Source organism: Trichomycterus rosablanca, chromosome 16 (genome assembly GCF_030014385.1).
Source record: "Trichomycterus rosablanca isolate fTriRos1 chromosome 16, fTriRos1.hap1, whole genome shotgun sequence".
NCBI lineage: Eukaryota > Metazoa > Chordata > Actinopteri > Siluriformes > Trichomycteridae > Trichomycterus > Trichomycterus rosablanca.
The window spans coordinates 27,229,407-27,249,267 of record NC_086003.1 but is presented as its reverse complement, the minus strand read 5'-3'; the positions used below and the strand labels follow the sequence as shown (position 1 = coordinate 27,249,267).

Here is a 19,861-nt window from a genome sequence, read left to right as displayed (position 1 = left end):
TTTATTTCTAAAAAAAGTTTAAAATATCCAATAAATTTCGTTCCACTTCACGATTGTGTCCCACTTGTTGTTGATTCTTCACAAAAAATTACAATTTCATATCGTTATGTTTGAAGCCTGAAATGTGGCAAAAGGTTGAAAAGTTCAAGGGGGCTGAATACTTTTGCAAGGCACTGTAAATAGGACTAGTTCGACTATAAAAACAAAGACCAAGACAAGACAAACTCTACTCATGCCAGGAGGACATTTGTCCTGATGCCCAGATGTACTAAAAAAACAGATCTGCTAGATTGTAAAGCCTGCTTGATTGTGGACAACAGCATATCCTACACTACAAACCCAACTGTTCCTCACCCAAAGAAAGAAATCCTATCAGAAAAGTTCCAATGATGTAATTTCCTGTCACATCACTAACATGATGTCTTATTGTCGTTTCCAGTCTTTGTGGCACTAAAGTGCAGGAAATGTGTTTAACCGCTCCGGTGGCGTCCCACTCCTTCTGAGTGCTTTTAAAGAACCCACGCTTCTTTAATGATGACAGACTGTTATTGATTTTCAGGTCAAGACTTGAAGGACATAAAATCAAGAAGTACAGACAGACTCGATTAAAGTATTAGGAAGCCCCCAAGGATACGAACACTTTCGGGATTTGTCCATCTATATTTATTGATCATGTTATCTAGTCATTACTGTGTATAAATAAACATGTACATTTACATTTTAGGCATTTAGCAGACGCTTTTATCCAAAGTGATTTACAGTACTGTGACAGTATATTGTCCAAGCATTTAAGGGTTAAGGGCCTTTCTCAAGGGCCCAACAGCGACAACCTGGAAGTGGTGGGTACTAGCCCAGTACCTTAACCACTAGGCTACAACTGCAGCCTAGTGAAGGGCAAGTATTATTTTGTATTTTATAATGCCTACAATCTCCTGCTGTTGTAACGCATGGTTAAAAGCTTACAGCGTTGTTCCAGAATGTGAGTATATCTCTAATATCATTTTAATCAAGGCTGTAATCACAATATACACCAGGTGGGACACGTTCCCACCAATACTCACTCACTAGCTTAGCGTAATGGGGGTGGCACAGAGGCTCAGTGGGTAGCACTGTCGCCTCACAGCACGAAGGTCCTGGATTTGAGCCCCAGGTGGGGCGGTCTGGGTCCTTTCTGTGTGGAGTTTGCATGTTCTCTTTGTGTCTGTGTGGGTTTCCTCCGGGTGCTCCGGTTTCCTCCGAGTCGTGCAAGTGAGGTGAATTGGAGATACAAAATTGTCTATGACTGTGTTTGACATTGAACTTGTGAGCTTATGAATCTTGTGTAATGAGTAACTACCATTTCTGTCATGAATGTAAACAAAGTGTGTAAAACGTGACGTTAAAATCCTAATAAACAAACAAACAAACTTAGCGTAATGTGATCTGTGGTCCATAAGTTCCAATCCATGACTCTTGTGCCTAACATTACACTAAGCTAGTGAGTGGAATATATTTATTACTCATCTCATTTTTATCTTAGTATATTGGGTGGAGGGTTAAGCATATCTGAATATTGTGATTACAGCCTTGATTAAAATGATATCAGAGATATACTCACTGCCAGGTTGCCACTGTTGTGCCCTTGAGTAAGGCCCTTAATCCTCAATTGCTTGAACTTTATACTGTAAGTCGCTTTGCATAAAATGCCAAAAATTTAAATGTAAATGTCCTCCTAATGTTTAATTCATGGTTATGACCTTGGTTTTAAGGATGCCCTCAAAGGTGTTTAAGTTACTCAAATTGTGCTATTGAGCCAACCAGGCTGACACAGGACCAAGCCTTGTGTGGTTCTCCTTTTGTTCCCAATCATAAATAAATCACCTGTTCATGATGTGCACAACATTTGTGGTACTTACTTATACTTGTCACAAGTTTTAAATGTGTTACAGGTATCAATTTGGAATAAGTGAAACATCAAATTTTAAATATATTGTCTAAGGGTGTTTGGGTAGAGCAGTGATACATTACAGAAGCTCATGTACACTGGGATCCACCGGCCTACAGTGTATCACAAAAGTGAGTACACCCCTCACATTTCTGCAAATATTTCATTATAACTTTTCATGGGACAACACTATAGACATGAAACTTGGATATAACTTAGAGTAGTCAGTGTACAGCTTGTATAGCAGTGTAGATTTACTGTCTTCTGAAAATAACTCAACACACAGCCATTAATGTCTAAATAGCTGGCAACATAAGTGAGTACACCCCACAGTGAACATGTCCAAATTGTGCCCAAATGTGTCGTTGTCCCTCCCTGGTGTCATGTGTCAAGGTCCCAGGTGTAAATGGGGAGCAGGGCTGTTAAATTTGGTGTTTTGGGTACAATTCTCTCATACTGGCCACTGGATATTCAACATGGCACCTCATGGCAAAGAACTCTCTGAGGATTTGAGAAATAGAATTGTTGCTCTCCACAAAGATGGCCTGGGCTATAAGAAGATTGCTAACACCCTGAAACTGAGCTACAGCATGGTGGCCAAGGTCATACAGCGGTTTTCCAGGACAGGTTCCACTCGGAACAGGCTTCGCCAGGGTCGACCAAAGAAGTTGAGTCCACGTGTTCGGCGTCATATCCAGAGGTTGGCTTTAAAAAATAGACACATGAGTGCTGCCAGCATTGCTGCAGAGGTTGAAGACGTGGGAGGTCAGCCTGTCAGTGCTCAGACCATACGCCGCACACTGCATCAACTCGGTCTGCATGGTCGTCATCCCAGAAGGAAGCTGACGCACAAGAAAGCCCGCAAACAGTTTGCTGAAGACAAGCAGTCCAAGAACATGGATTACTGGAATGCCCTGTGGTCTGACGAGACCAAGATAAACTTGTTTGGCTCAGATGGTGTCCAGCATGTGTGGCGGCGCCCTGGTGAGAAGTACCAAGACAACTGTATCTTGCCTACAGTCAAGCATGGTGGTGGTAGCATCATGGTCTTGGGCTGCATGAGTGTTGCTGGCACTGGGGAGCTGCAGTTCATTGAGGGAAACATGAATTCCAACATGTACTGTGACATTCTGAAACAGAGCATGGTCCCCTCCCTTCGAAAACTCATGGCAGTTTTCCAACAGCATAACGACCCCAAACACAACCTCCAAGATGACAACTGCCTTGCTGAGGAAGCTGAAGGTAAAGGTGATGGACTAAACCCAATTGAGCACCTGTGGCGCATCCTCAAGTGGAAGGTGGAGGAGTTCAAGGTGTCTAACATCCACCAGCTCTGTGATGTCATCATGGAGGAGTGGAAGAGGATTCCAGTAGCAACCTGTGCAGCTCTGGTGAATTCCATGCCCAGGAGGGTTAAGGCAGTGCTGGATAATAATGGTGGTCACACAAAATATTGACACTTTGGGCACAATTTGGACATGTTCACTGTGGGGTGTACTCACTTATGTTGCCAGCTATTTAGACATTAATGGCTGTGTGTTGAGTTATTTTCAGAAGACAGTAAATTTACACTGCTATACAAGTTGTACACTGACTACTCTAAGTTATATCCAAGTTTTATTTCTATAGTGTTGTCCCATGAAAAGATATAATGAAATATTTGCAGAAATGTGAGGGGTGTACTCACTTTTGTGATACACTGTACATACAGACACAACTCACCATGTCTGAGGAAAAATGGGTCTGGGGTGATGGATTGGCGTCCCATCAGGGGTGTGCCCCGTGCCCAGTGATTCCAGCAAAACCAGACTCATATAAAATCTAATAACTAAAATGAGGTTTGTATTATTGTATATACACTATATTGCTAAAAGTAGTCACTCACCCATCCAAATCATTGAATTCAGATATTCCAATCACTACCATGGCCACAGGTGTATAAAACCAAGCACCTAGGCATGCAGACTGCTTCTACAAACATTTGTGAAAGAATGGGTCACTCTCAGGAGCTCAGTGAATTCGAGCGTGGTACCGTGATAGGATGCCACCTGTGCAACAAGTCCAGTCAAATATTCCACAGTCAACTGTCAGTGGTATTATAACAAAGTGGAAGCGATGTTCAATTGCGCTTATGGAATAGTGGTCAAAAATTCCCATAAACACACTCCTAAGCTTTGTGGAAAGCCTTCCCAAAAGAGTTGAAGCTGTTATAGCTGCAAAGGGTGGGCCGACTTCATATTAAACCCTATGGATTAAGAATGGGACGTCACTCAAGTTCATATGCGTGTGAAGGCAGACGAATGAATACTTTTAGCAATTTATGTTATTTATTAACCCCACTATAAACCTTTATAACCTTTTTGTGCATTGACAAAATAGGTTGGAAAGCAATACGGAACAAAAAGGATGATAAAAAAACCAGCCTGACCCTAACAGCTATAAAATAAATACACTCTCTGAAATCTAATGGACAGGATTAATTACATTTGAAGAGATACTAGCTGACCCTTCACTAAAACAGATTAAAGAGTAGCCTACTAACCAAAAGAGCAGCACTGGCAGAATTTAAAGAGAGACTGTCCTACATTAGGCAGGCGGTGGGGGTGCAGGTTGGGGTTTACCAGGGTTAAAGGTGGTTTCTGTGTGGAAACAAATACGGGAAAGCTTGTGTGCTGAACGCAGGTCTGAATGTGCTGACCAGTGCAGCAAATGACTGCTATCAGTAAGGGCAATAAATTCTCCAAATGCATGATTAAGGATGTTTGGCTTCTGCCTGCCGCACTAATACCTGAATCATTATTAATGTTTCTGAGCATGTAAACACTGAGATAAAACCAGGAAGCCAAACATATATCATACGATAATACAAAAGCTTCAGCAGCAGGCCAGCAGCCATTACTAACCACAAACTTCATTATCATGATATATGGATGTTTGAATGTAAGATAAACCTTTAAGTACCAGTAAAAATGTTGGAATAAAAATAAATTGTCATGCTTTTAATGCTTATGTCCAAGAAAAACGTCCTAAGATAACTTTTTCCTCACAGTGAACACAAGTACCAGGTTAAAAACAACAGAACTTAACCCAGACTGAACAATAACATACCTAAATGAAACCAAACAGAAAGCCCAGGGCAGGGCTCAAACCAGAGTGACTGGGTGCTAAAGCCTACAGCTCTGTTTACTGTACCATAGTTGTGAGCAAACATGAGAAACACTTAAAAAAGACTACAAACCCCCCGGGTATAAGGGTAAAATGTAAGAAATGTGCTTGTCAAACAAAACACAATAAAACAAACCAGCAGTTGAGGGAACAAACCAGCTCAGTCCACCAGTGTATCACAACAGTCTACTTGAGAAAATGTAGATGAGATGAAAGAGATGGTTAAGGTACTGGACTAGTAAGCAGAATGTTGCTGGTTCAAACCCCACCACTGCCAGGTTGCCACTGTTGGGCCCTTGAGCAGGGCTCTTAACCCTCAGTTGCTTACACTGTATACTGTAAGTCGCTTTGGATAAAGGCGTCTGCTAAATGTCGAAAATGTAAATTATTCTCCACATCATTTCCCAGTAACATCCCAAATCAAATCCCAGTAACAACCCAAATCATATCCCAATAAAAACCCAAATCATATCCCAATAAAAACCCAAATCATATCACAATAACAACCCGAATCATATCCCAATAACAACCCATATTATACCCTAACAAAAACCCAAATCATATCCCAGTAAAAACCCAAATCATATCCCAATAACAACCCAAATCATATCCCAATAACAACCCAAATCATATCCCAATAACAACCCAAAACATATCCCAGTAACAACCCAAATCACATCCCAGTAACAACCCAAATCATATCCCAAAAAACCCAAATCATATCCCAATTAAAAACCCAAATCATATCCCAATAACAACCCAAATCATATCCCAATAACAACCCAAATCATATCCCAATAACTACCCAAATCATATCCTAATAAAAAGAGTAGAGTAATAAAGAAAAACATGGCATTAACGAATGGTGCTCTAGATTCTATCCAAGACATCTTGAAAGAACTTTTTTTTACTACCCCTCCCCACCTGACACTTAGCTGGTGACCACGACTCAAGTTACCACAAAGAGCAACAGACTCAGCTGTGGTCAGTACAAGGTGACACTCAACACCATTATCCCTAAAAGATAATACATGTAAGCAGGGATGGGAGCAAGGAAATGCCATCCCTAGGTCAAGAAAGGACAAAAATCTGTCCATTTGTAAAATTGTGATCCAAATTTTGTGCGATTTAAAAGGCATAAAATCTTATGAAACAACGCCAACATACTCATGGTGACGGGCTGGCAGGGAAGCAGTAGGTGAACGGAAATTACAGTTCTCTTTCTCTCTGAACTACACTTCAAAGCATTCCCTGCACCTCATCAAACATTCTTGCTATGCCTGGTTAAGTCTACTTTGCTTTCGTCTCCTGCGTTTGGGTTTAACCTTAAATATCTCAGGTGTAGGGTTAGACTTGGGGCCTCTGTCACCAGACACTTACCACCATTTGCAAGAGAGTCGTGGTATCCCAGTGATTAAGGTACTGGGTCAGTGATCAGAAGGCTGATGGTTCAAGCCCTACCACTGCCAAGCTGCCACTCTTAGGCATCTAACCAAGGCCCGGTTCTGTCACAAATGTAAGTTACTTTGAATGAAAGCATCTGCTAAAAGGCTGTAAAGCTTATTTTAATACTACGACTTAAAAATCAGATCAGTTGTATTTGAATTTGAAGTAAAAATATGCACTGAATTTTATCCAGACACCTTTAAGTATATTTTAAATCTACACTACAGCATGTCTACTGCTGTATTTGTCACATAGCCATTGTGACCTGCGAGGTCTTGTGGCAGGACCTGCGAGGGCTTTGTAAGCGAGTTGTCGTGCTCTTAAGGACACAGGCTAATGAGAAGTGAAAGCACTTTCGGAAATATCAGCATGGCCCCGGTCCAAAGCTCTTGCTTTATCTGTGAGTCAACTATCACAGACACTCACCTTTCCACACTACAGGATGAGCCCAAATAAACACGGCACTATCACATCAGTGTATTACATAATCATAACAACCAACCGGAACACAGAAACACTTATCACTCATGGAATCACACATTAGGGACAAGATGTAGTGTTTCTGCACCAGTTCTTAGTGTGAAACAGCTTGCATGATATGTTTAAAGCTGGGTTATAAGCCTAGCGGCACAGTTTACACGTCATGTACATCGAAAAATGCAAATTGTACTTCAGCTCATTCATATGCAAATGAAAGAGTATCCCACAAAGGTCACCTCATTACAGCACACCACCTGATTACTAAGGTTTGGGCAAATATCGTCCATTTGCATGTATTTTTCTGCATTAAAAAACAACCTTTCCAGAGGAGTGGAGGCTGTTATAGCTGTGAGGTGCAATGACTTTATATTATTGCCTATGATTTTAGATCGGAACAAATCAAGTAGATCATGCGTCCACATACATTTGGCATAAATCGTCGTGTGTTATTACATCATGCTGTTATTACTAATCACAATTTACATAGAACAGTCATACTACATTTATAAAGCACTGGTTGTGCTTTAGGTGGCATGGTGGCACAGTGTGTAGTGCTGTCGTGTCACAGCAAGAAGGGCCTGGGTTTGATTCCCCAGTTGGGAGTCCTTTCTGTGTGGAGTTTGCATGTTCTCCCTGTGTCTGTGTGTGTGTTTCCTCCTACAAGTTAAAAACATGCAGTCAGGTCCATTAGTGCCTTAAGTGGGAGTGTCTGCCCTGTGATGGACTGGTGATTCCTACTTTTTGCCCAATGAACCAGACCTACTGTGACCCTGACCAGGATAAATCGGTGGTAAACAGACAGTGAATGAATAACGGTTATGCAATCAAGGTACAAGAGCCCAACTCAAGGATTTGGACTAAAACATTTTAGCACAGTAACATTTACACCGATCAGCCATAACATCAAAACCACCTCCTTGTTTCTACACTCACTGTCCATGTTATCAGCTCCACTTACCATATAGAAGCACTTTGTAGTTCTACAATTACTGACTGTAGTCCATCTGTTTCTCTGCATGCTTTGTTAGCCCCCTTTCATGCTGTTCTTCAATGGTCAGGACTCCCACAGGACCACCACAGAGCAGGTATTATTTAGGTGGTGGATCATTCTCAGCACTGCAGTGACACTGACATGGTGGTGGTGTGTTAGTGTGTGTTGTGCTGGTATGAGTGGATCAGACACAGCAGCGCTGCTGGAGTTTTTAAATACCGTGTCCACTCACTGTCCACTCTATTAGACATTCCTACCTAGTTGTTTGAGTTGGTCATCAGTGGTCACAGGACGCTGCCCACAGGGTGCTGTTGGCTGGATATATTTTTGGTTGGTGGACTATTCTCAGTCCAGCAGTGACAGTGAAGTGTTTAAAAACTCCAGCAGCGCTGCTGTGTCTGATCCACTCATACCAGCACAACACACACTAACACACCACCACCATGTCAGTGTCACTGCAGTGCTGAGAATCCACCACCTAAATAATACCTGCTCTGTGGTGGTCCTGGGGGGGTCCTGACCATTGAAGAACAGCATGAAAGCAGGCTAAAAAGCATGCAGAGAAACAGATGGACTACAGTCAGTAATTGTAGAACTACAAAGTGCTTCTATATGGTAAGTGGAGCTGATAACATGGACAGTGAGTGTAGAAACAAGGTGGTGGTTTTGATCTTATGGCTAATCGTTCCAAATAGAACGTTTGAATAATGATTTGCATACAACACATGATTAGCTTATATATGAAATTCGTTTACAAAACTGTCTCTGAATTGACAAATCATACACATTGCATTGAGAGAAAATTAACACCCTATAAAGTCCAGTGACACAAACCGAACTCCAGCTCAGTAATACTGCGGTTGTGTCATTTTTCTAAGGAGAATCATGAGCCAAGAATCTCTTCACAACATTCATAAGTACAACAAATATGATCCAGATGGAGGACTTGCCCTGTTTCTGATTAACACAAGCCCGGTTAAGATCTAAACAATGACATATTCGAGGATTTCAACTGTAGCTGAAACAACAGAAACAACAGAAAAATAAATGTAACATTTTAATGGTAAAATAATTATATGTGTATGATTGAAATTGATATATATGGATTACACAGCACAATGCATTTCTGTTTTTTACGCTTTGGCTTTTGCTTTCGTGTGCTGTTTATAGATAAACCATGGAAAAAAACATCTTCATATTTGACCGTTCAGAGCAAGTTCACGAAATGTAACAAACCAAAAGCCATAACATAAAACCCGGGCTTATTTTAGCTCCGTGAAACGTGAGATGTACAATCTGTCAGCAGCAGTTTATCTTTATTGTTTTAAGAAGCCAAAGTCATCCAAAGTCACACAACCCTGCTGCTCCAACACTTACAGTTTCATTTCATTTCTTCTTTCATTTTCATCAACCAATTCATCCACTACTGTTCCAGTTCTACCAGGCACTGGGCATAAGGCAGGAATAACTGGGAATCACATCAAGCTTTAAGCTCAAGTACAGATGTGTGTCGTGTGTGGAAAAACCATTACAAGCAAAAATCCTTCTTTTAAAGCAACAGTACCTTATTATTACCTAATATTCTCCTCCACATATAGAAATTTGAGCAATAACTACAAAAAATATGACCATATTAGTTCAGCCATAACATTAAAACCACCTCCTTGTTTCTACACTTACCGTCCATTTTATCAGCTCCACTTACCATATAGAAGCACTTTGTAGTTCTACAATTACTGACTGTAGTCCATCTGATTCTCTGCATGCTTTGTTATCTCCTTTCATGCTGTTCTTCAATGGTCAGGACCCCCACAGGACCACCACAGAGCAGGTATTATTTAGGTGCTGGATCATTCTCAGCACTGCAGTGACACTGACATGGTGGTGGTGTGTTAGTGTGTGTTGTGCTGGTATGGGTGGATCAGACACAGCAGCGCTGCTGGAGTTTTTAAATACCTCACTGTTACTGCTGGACTCAGAATAGTCCACCAACCAAAAATATCCAGACAACAGTGCCTCGTGGGCAGCATCCTGTGACCACTGATGAAGGTCTAGAAGATGACCGACTCAAACAGCAGCAATAGATGAGCGATCGTCTCTGACTTTACATCTACAAGGTGGACCGACTAGGTAGGATTGCTAATAGAGTGGACACAGTATTTAAAAACTCCAGCAGCACTGCTGTGTCTGATCCACTCATACCAGCACAACACACACTAACACACCACCACCATGTCAGTGTCACTGCAGTGCTGAGAATGATCCACCACCTAAATAATACCTGCTCTGTGGTGGCCCTGTGGAGGTCCTGGCCATTGAAGAACAGGGCAAAAACAGGTTTAAAGTAGGTAGAGAAACAGATGGACAACAGTCAGTAATTTTAGAACTACAAAGTGATCCTATATGGTAAGTGGAGCTGATAAAATGGACAGTGAGTGTAGAAACAAGGAGGTGGTTTTAATGTTATGGCTGATCAGTGTACAGCTTTATAAACATACGTATTCATTTTTAAAATAGCATTTTAGTCACGTGTGAGGGAACTGGAGGTGCACGAAAGGTCGCGATCCCATCATTGTGTTTCATATCCCGCCCAGATGGTGAACAATTCCAGGAAACGGTAGCATGCCTTTTTGGATGCGAACAAGATGACAAATGATTCTGTGCTACACATAATCGAGCTTAGAAACACAAAGGTTGATTATGGCAATGGCAGGTGTGTTTAGGTCAGTAGTGGTCTAGCTTTAATACCAAACACGGTTGGGTTCATTTTTACACCACTTAGATCTGTCTGTCTGTCTGTCTGTCTGTCTATCTATCTATCTATCTATCTATCTATCTATCTATCTATCTATCTATCTATCTATCTACCTGTCTGTCTGTCTGTCTGTCTGTCTATCTATTTTAGCTGTAATGACATCAACAGATCATTTTACTTAATTTTCATTTTAGTTTTATGTTTTATACCACCTTTCCCTAACCAGGGTCGTGGTGGAGCAAATTTCTCTGGAATCATTGGGCACAATGCAGTAACACACCCTGAACCGAATGCCAATCTATTGCTACCACTTTCTCAGACACAGCCAACCGTGTCTGCATGTAAATGCCCGGCAGTCTATTTTGCTAGTCCACCAACATCCAGCAGTGCTATGGACAAAAGTATTTGTACACCTGACCATAAACTTGTTGGAAATCTCATTTCAAATACAAATTATATTAAAAAAGACACTGAGGTGTTTAAAAGTCCTAAGAATACTGCCTCACCTGATGCACATATACCAGTACAACACACACTTCCATGTCATGACCATAGTTAGTATCACTGCAGTGCATTTATATTTCCGGCATTTAGCAGAAGCTTTTATCCAAAGCAACTTACAGTACTGTGACAGTATACTGTCTAAGCAATTGAGGGTTAAGGGCCTTGCTCGAGGGCCCAACAGCAGCAACCTGGCAGTGGTGGGGCTTGAACCACTGACCTTCTGATTACTAGTCCAGTACCTTAACCACTAGGCGACAACTGCAGTGCTGAGCCACTCAAACATTGTCCTGTCAGAGGGAGTCCGTTGGTCCCTTTCAATTGATAAATCGGGTACAGGGCTAAATCAGTGTACAGAACAATAGATGGGCTTCAGTCAGTAACAGTATACCCACAAAGTCAGTTCAATAAAATCTTTTGTTTGGGCAGAAGAAACATTTTTAGTATTAGTTGATTTCTTGTTGCTTTTCTCAGGGCTGATGATGTAAATTTTCCCAGTTTGTACCAATCAGTCGTTGTAGTTTTTACATTATTTGTCAGTTTTGCTAAATTAAGCCAAAAGAAGATGGAATTGCTGATTAAAAACATTTAAAGCTGTCTTGTTTTGGGACATGTACACAAATTAAAAGGTTTTACACAAGCCAAGCTACTTAATTCACGATGTATTAAACTTAATACCATATGAATTAGAATCAGATTTTTAGCTCGCTTCCACTTCGATACGGGACTTAAATTTCTACCATGGCGGACTTATATTGTCACATTAAATTGAGTTGATGATTTCCAACCATGGCTGTTGTTGAACTGAACCCACTGTGTGAGTGTTCTGGCAGTCAGACTGGGATGAAATCACCAGTGTCGTTACACAGCGGTACGAAGGCCAGATGACGGTGGGGTGAAACTGAGTTTTTGCAACCTGGTTAACTAGAGTCAGGCTTTGTTGCAGAAAGCAGACTAATGCAGGGATTTATATTTAACGTGATGTGCCAGGAAGCTGTGAGTCGATTCGAGAAGCTTTTCTGGGTAATGCTGTGAAACAGACTTATTCGCTACTGGCATCGCATGCTGTGACAAAATGCGCAACCATGAACCCTGAATTTCTTCCTGACCCGGTGCACTTTCTGCTAGAACGACTCGTTTAATGCTCCAGATATCTTTCCAGTCTGTGCTTCGATTACATCACGATTGGATGTTTGTAATCCTGAGATTTCCAGTGCTCGGGGGTGGTGGGTGGTTGTAATTACATTGTGATTTAATCACTGCTCAAGATTACTGTAGCTCACAATGCCGCGGCCTGAACTTGGACATAACGTAGACTAGACGTATTCAGTACAATGACATAACGTAGGGTCCATACCCCACAGCCGGTGACCTACCACGTTGTTAGGATGTACGGCATCACCATGGCAACGGGCCAGTGTGAAACAGATGGCAGAGGCAAGGAGGCTCAACAGCGGTTAAAGAGGCAGTGATGAGACCCGGAGGAGGAAACTGGGTCAGGATTATCCCCTGCACGAGCAGATGATTCTGGACGCCGCGCAGCACCGTGTACCCACACACGTACATGAGCGCATAACATCCCTGTGAGCCTGGGATGTGCATTTGAATATTTTGAGTGGATTATCCGCCAGCCTTTCATCTAACTGTGAAAAGAGCTTTTTGTCTCCGAGATTAAACCCACAACCTGTTGCATAATTCATATCATCATCAGAATATCAGAATCAGCTTCGGCTAACGTAAACAATGTGCTGCGTGAGAATCTTATATTCTAATACATTTCTAATACATTCATTTGTTATAATATTGTAAACACACACATGTACTGCCAACCTTAGATACAAACACTTACACTGATCAGCCATAACATTAAAACCACCTCCTTGTTTCTACACTCACTGTCCATTTTATCAGCTCCACTTAACATATAGAAGCACTTGTAGTTCTACAATTACTGACTGTAGTCCATCTGTTTCTCTGCATACCTTTTTAGCCTTCTTTCACCCTGTTCTTCAATGGCCAGGACCCCCACAGAGCAGGTATTACACTGTCCACTCTATTAGACACTCCTACCTAGGTGGTCCACCTTGTAGATGTAAAGTCAGAGGCGATCGCTCATCTATTGCTGCTGTTTGAGTCGGTCATCTTCTAGACCTTCATCAGTGGTCACAGGACGCTGCCCACGGGGTGCTGTTGGCTAAATATTTTAGGTTGGTGGACGATTCTCAGTCCAGCAGTGACACTGAGGTGTTTAAAAATTCCATCAATGCTGCTGTGTCTGATCCACTCATACCAGCACAACACACACTAACACACCACCACCATGTCAGTGTCACTGCAGTGCTGAGAATTATCCACCACCTAAAAAATACCTGCTCTGTAGTGGTCCTGTGGGGGTCCTGACCATTGAAGAACAGCATGAAAGGGGGCTAACAAAGCATGCAGAGAAACAGATGGACTACAGTCAGTAATTGTAGAACTACAAAGTGCTTCTATATGGTAAGTGGAGCTGATAAAATGGACAGTGAGTGTAGAAACAAGGAGGTGGTTTTAATGTTATGGCTCATCGGTGTACATGTGTCAGAGTAAACCAGCTTTGGAATAACCAGAATGATGAAGCTTTCTGTAAGTGGGTGGTTTAGAGCAAAACTTGTAAACAGTGACGCGTTCTGAACAGACAATCATCCTGATATTTCATCCACAATAACACCGTGTCTGAGAGTCCAAGAGAGCATAACTGACTTTATTGTCTATGTAAGACAGGTGGTTGTTTACTGCGTCTCTACTTAATCAAAGCGACCGGCCAGTCTGGGGCAGCTGCGAGCTCATGGGTACAGAAGGGGCAATTAGTGTCTTTTCTAAGCGTGTTAATAAAGCCCAGTGAGAGAACATGAGCCGCTGTTTGAGGAGAAGCTGTAGTTGTTTAAGTAATAGCTGAAGTCAGCGCATTTTTCAACCGAAAGAGAAAAATATGTGTTTTGTGCCTGGAATCATCTGTCAATATTAAATGTTTGGCTCCTGCACACACACACACACACACACACATACACACACACAGATGTACAAATACACAGGGCCGAACATACAACAGAAAAGCATTATGAGTGCCATTTACTTATGGTTAGTATGGTAAGATGAATACAGTTTTGAAAATCCATTAGTATCAATTACCAACCAACTGCAGCAGGGGAGGCGAATTTCTTTCAAAACATGAGAACAAAAACTGCTGAATGGCCTCTCATCAGTCATTATCTGTGTGGTTACCATGTTTGAGAATAATCGAAACATACACCATATGGCCAAAAGTATATGGACAGCCATTCTGATGATTGGGTTCAAGTGTTTTAGTCACATCCATTGTTGTAGCCAGCCTAGAGTTGTAGCCTAGTGGTTAAGGTACTGGACTAATAATCAAAAGGTTGCTGGTTTAAGCCCTACCACTGCCAGGTTGTCACTGTTGGGTCCTTGAGCAAGGCCCTTAACCCTCAATTCCTTAGACAATATGCTGTCACAGTACTGTAAGTCACTTTGGATAAAAGTGTCTGCTAAATGCTGAATATGTAAATGTAAATAACTGTATCCCGGTGCAGAAACCATATATAAATCATGGTTGATAAAATGATATGAAGGATTTCCATTAATTTTCATGTTTTCACACGTTTTGTGGACGGAATGGGAACAAATTCTCACAAACGCACTTCTGGTCACTGGTTTGTTTCCTCTGTGTAGTCCAGTTTTGTTCCATCTGCAGAAGGTGGATTGGTTCATCTGAACTGCCTCTAGCTATAAGTGAGTAAATTAGTCAAGAGTGCCAGGCTGTATTCCTGCCTGTAGGCTCTGTGACCATGATCAGGATAAAGTGTCAACTGAATACAAATAATACATTTAGTAAATCAGAACTGGACAACTAGATGATAATAATCTGGTGGACTGATGCAATTTAGCCGACACTTTTTAGCCAATTATGACTGAATACAATTCAAGCAGTTGAGGGTTCAGGGCCTTGCTCAGGGGCTCAACAGTGGCAACCTGGCAGCAGTGGGCATGAAACGGCAACCTCCTGATGACTAGTCCAGTACCTTAACCACTGAATTATCACTGCTTTGTATTTAGCATGGAGTTTTCAGTGTCTCTGCATTTATCATTTTGACATTTTTCGCTTTTTCTTGAGATCTAAACCTTTCTTTGGGAAATACGGCATGCCTGCTTATTTTAGGCCCCATCAGTGTGATTGTGAGAGGGTGGAATGTAATCCTGGAGGTATGAAGGATTTCAATTAATTTTCATGTTTTCACACATGTTTTGTGGACGGAATGGGAACAAATTCTCACAACCGCACTTTTGGTCACTGGTTTGTTTCCTCTGGGTAGTCCGGTTTAGATCCATCTGCAGAAGGTGGATTGGTTCATCTGAACTGCCTCTAGCTCTAAGTGAGTAAATCGGGCAGTGTGCCAGGCCATATTTCTGCCTTGTGCACAGTGTTTTATGGTAGGCTCTGTCTGTAATCATGATTAGGAAAAAGTGCCTACTCAATACAAGTGAATGAATGAAAACATTTGGTAAATCAGAACTAGACAACTAGATAATAACATTATGAGGGACTGATGCACTTTAGTTGACACTTTTTATCCAAAGCAACTTTTAATTATGACCGATTGCAATTTAAGCAATAAAGGGTCTTGCTCAGGGGCTCAACAGTGGCAACTTGGCAGCAGTTGGCTTGAAACAGCAACCTCCTGATTACTAGTTCAGTACCTTAACCACTGAACTATCACTGCTTTGTATGTAGCATGAATTGAGAGTTTTCAGAACTATCCGAGACTCTGCATTTATCATTTTGACATTTTTCTCTTTTTCTTGAGATCTAAACCTTTCTTTGGGAAATACGGCATGCCTGCTTATTTTAGGCCCCATCAGTGTGATTGTGAGAGGATGGAATGTAATCCTGGAGGAGCGGGAAGCCGCAGAGCCATCCAAACCAGGCATGAATCTCAGAGGAAAATAAATAAACACCAGATTTTAATTCAAAACAGAAAGAAAGTAATAAGCTGATTTTCTTACACCGGGAAAGAATGTCGAAGTTTTTGGATTCATTTGCTGACTTCTGAAGTAACGTCAGTGAAAATAAGAAACCAGCTGTAATATAAATACAATCTGTACTGAGCAATTTATTTTCCTACACGAGCCAAGGGCTGTCGACGGTACACGTCTCCCGCAGACCTGCTCCGAGTTACCACATTTTAACAGTCGGGGCTTGGGTTCGATTCGGCCCTATTGTGTAGAAACAGAGCTCTCACTGAGACTGATATACCACCGCCTGTCAAATACAGTATACACACACCTATACATCAAGGAAATATGTTATACAAATCTTTCCTTAATACATTGATTTATTCGGTTTTTTTCCACACGATTTATTCTGGTCAGGATCCCCCAGTGCTACCCAATAAGACTGGCCACAAGGTTCCGGTCCATTGCAGAGCAGCTAATCCATGTTCTGTATATTTTTGAAGGTGGGAGAAAACTGGAGTCTCATGAGTACACAGACAAGAGGAAAACTTAAACCCCATGTACTCAGGACCACTCTTGCATCCCTCAGGATGCTGTTTGCCTCCTCATTGTGCTCATAATTCACACTCATAAGTACAATATTAAAGAGTTTTCACTCGGTTACCATATACACTGATCAGCCATAACATTACAACCACCTCCTTGATTCTACACTCACTGTCCATTTTATCAGCTCCACTTACCATATAGAAGCACTTTGTAGTTCTACATTTACTGACTGTAGTCCATCTGTTTCTCTACATACCTTTTAAGCCTGCTTTCATGCTGTTCTTCAATGGTCAGGACCCCCACAGGACCACCACAGAGCAGGTATTATTTAGGTGGTGGATCATTCTCAGCACTGCAGTGACACTGACATGGTGGTGGTGTGTTAGTGTGTGTTGTGCTGGTATGAGTGGATCAGACACAGCTGTGCTGCTGGAGTTTTTAAACACCTCACTATCACTGCTGGACTGAGAATAGTCCACCAACCAAAAACATCCAACCAACAGCGCCCTGTGGGCAGCGTTCTGTGACCACTGATAAAGGTCTAGAAGATGACCAACTCTCTGACTTTACATCTACAAGGTGGACCAACTAGGTAGGAGTGTCTAATAGAGTGGACAGTGAGTGGACACGGTATTTAAAAACTCCAGCAATGCTGCTGTGTCTGATCCACTCATACCAGCACACACACTAACACACCACCACCATGTCAGTGTCACTGCAGTGCTGAGAATCATCCACCACCTAAATAATACCTGCTCTGTGGTGGTCCTGTGGGGGTCCGGATCATTGAAGAACAGGGTGAACGCAGGCTAAAAAGGTATGCAGAGAAACAGATGGACTACAGTCAGTAATTGTAGAACTACAAAGTGCTCCTATATGGTAAGTGGAGCTGATAAAATAGACAGTGAGTGTAGAAATGAGGAGGTGGTTTTAATGTTATGGCTGATCAGTGTACATCTGGTTATCCGTGTGCTTTAAGGTATGAGAATGTGTGGTTGTGGTTGGGGAAAACACTTCCACTGGACTGATGACGTCCACCAGATCAATTCATTAATGGCTTTGCTGTTATCTGATATACTGTGGGGAGAAAAGTGATGGTGCAACACAAAAAGCAGATCAAATCTAACATCTAAATCTTTAAAAGCACATTGTACTGAGTGAGCTTTACTTATATGAGTCACTTTGGTGTTATATAGTTGAAAAAAAAAAACTACACTAATGAGCAAAAATGTTTTTGATGGCATTTAACACCAATAATGATGACAAATGATTACAAACAATGTAAATAAGTAATAAACAAAGTGATTACTGGTTAATTGAAATAATTCTTATAAGGATCAATTCTGACACCTATATTTACAAAGCAGCAAGCTGAAGTCAAAAGTTTATACACATGGAGGGAACATGTATATCATTTCAGTATTATGATTTTGATGACTGATCAGTTCCTTTTTTTATTATTATTATTAATTTATTAGGATTTTAACGTCATGTTTTACACTCTTGTTTACATCCATGACAGAAACTATAGTTACTCATCATACAAGATTCATCAGTTCTAATGTCAAGTTTTAAAGTCACTTGAATGTCTTTGGACTGTGGGAGGAAATCTGAGTTCCTGGAGGAAACCCACGCAGACATGGGGAGAACATGCAAACTCCACACAGAAAAAACCCAGACCGCCCCACCTGGGGATTGAACCCAGGACCTTTTTATAATAATATACCTTTTTTATAATAATTTTATTATTGTTAGTTTTATTAACATATGACCACCCAGATTAATAATGTAGTGGTTTAGAAAGTTCTATAATGCCATTTAACTTGCTGACTTCTTTGTGCATGTATAAATTAGGTTAATTTGACCACACCCTTTAGACTGAGCCACAATAATTATAATAGGAAAGTCTAGAAAGCTCTGCACAGATCTCAGAAAGCAGATCCTAGAAATTCACTGGAAGCTTTAATTTCTAAAGAGCATTAAAAAAGAGTCAGAATGGATTGGAGGCTGCGGAAACATGGGTGATACAGTTTGTGGTCAAGGTGATGATGGACTTGTAGGCAAAATCAGCTCAATAGAAGTTTGTTTCTTGGGTGTCCAGGATATTAATTCATGCTTAGCTTTGATGGGTCGTTGATGAGTTTATTATTATGTGTAGTGTTTCGGAATCAAGCGTCAAAGGGTGGCACATATTGACCCCCAGTTATGCCCATATGTAGATGTTACTTGACTATTGCATACATAAATACAGTATTGTCTGGCTGCATAGAACTGATTAATGTACAAAATATCCTACATGACTTGCTTATAATAAAATGTTTACAATGAATCTTTCATTAAATCCCTTAAATACCCCAAAGTTACACACTGCAGCTGGAAGTTATTGTTATCTGCAGCAGCATCATCCTCCTGTTCTCCTGCAACCCTGATCTACCATTCATCACCCAGTATGATGCTCTGCTTTCCCATTGCACTAAACAATGTGCCAGTTTTGCATTCTCTGCTAGATACTGGGTATACTGGGTGATTCATGTGCACCAACGCAGATGCCATCCTCTGTACCAGAGCAGAAGTGATATAAGGACATTGCGGGTGATGGAATAAAGAAGCAGGCAGTCTGATCTTACCTGATATTAGGAACGCGGTGATCACAGCGATGCCCAGATTCACCATAGTCCCCGCGTTTAGCAGCAAACTGCAAGTTTAAACACAATGGAAATGAAAAATTGGCCGAAGCCCCATTTATAGGAGCGAATGAATCAATCGCGCGACGGGAAACTGACGGCGCGCGCGCTCAGCGTCCTCTCGATGCACGTGCACACTGAAAACGCTCTGTGCTCTGTGTTGTTCCTGCGCGTGGGCAGCGCTGCACGGTGCTGCATTGGACTGCAAGAGCAGATTATCGAGATGCTGGTCACTATATCACACAGCAACCAATAGAGATCCCAGTGAGATCAGCGTACTGGTTTCTTCAGGTCGTTCCCATTCCGAGATGAGATGTGCGCTCGCGTTCAGCCGTCCTCTTATTTATGCCTCTTTTGTC

General features: G+C 41.5%; 1 protein-coding gene across 1 annotated transcript in view; it reads right to left on the bottom strand.

Moving 5' to 3' along the window:
- Window positions 1–19,541, bottom strand: part of nectin1a (nectin cell adhesion molecule 1a) — a 33,746-nt gene extending 14,205 nt beyond the window's left edge. Inside the window, exon 1 of the mRNA XM_063011988.1 lies at window positions 19,446–19,541. Within this exon, the coding sequence (XP_062868058.1) occupies window positions 19,446–19,491 (46 nt within the window). The 5' untranslated portion in view covers window positions 19,492–19,541. The remainder of the gene's footprint in view (window positions 1–19,445) is intronic.
- Between the last annotated feature and the right edge of the window lie 320 nt (window positions 19,542–19,861).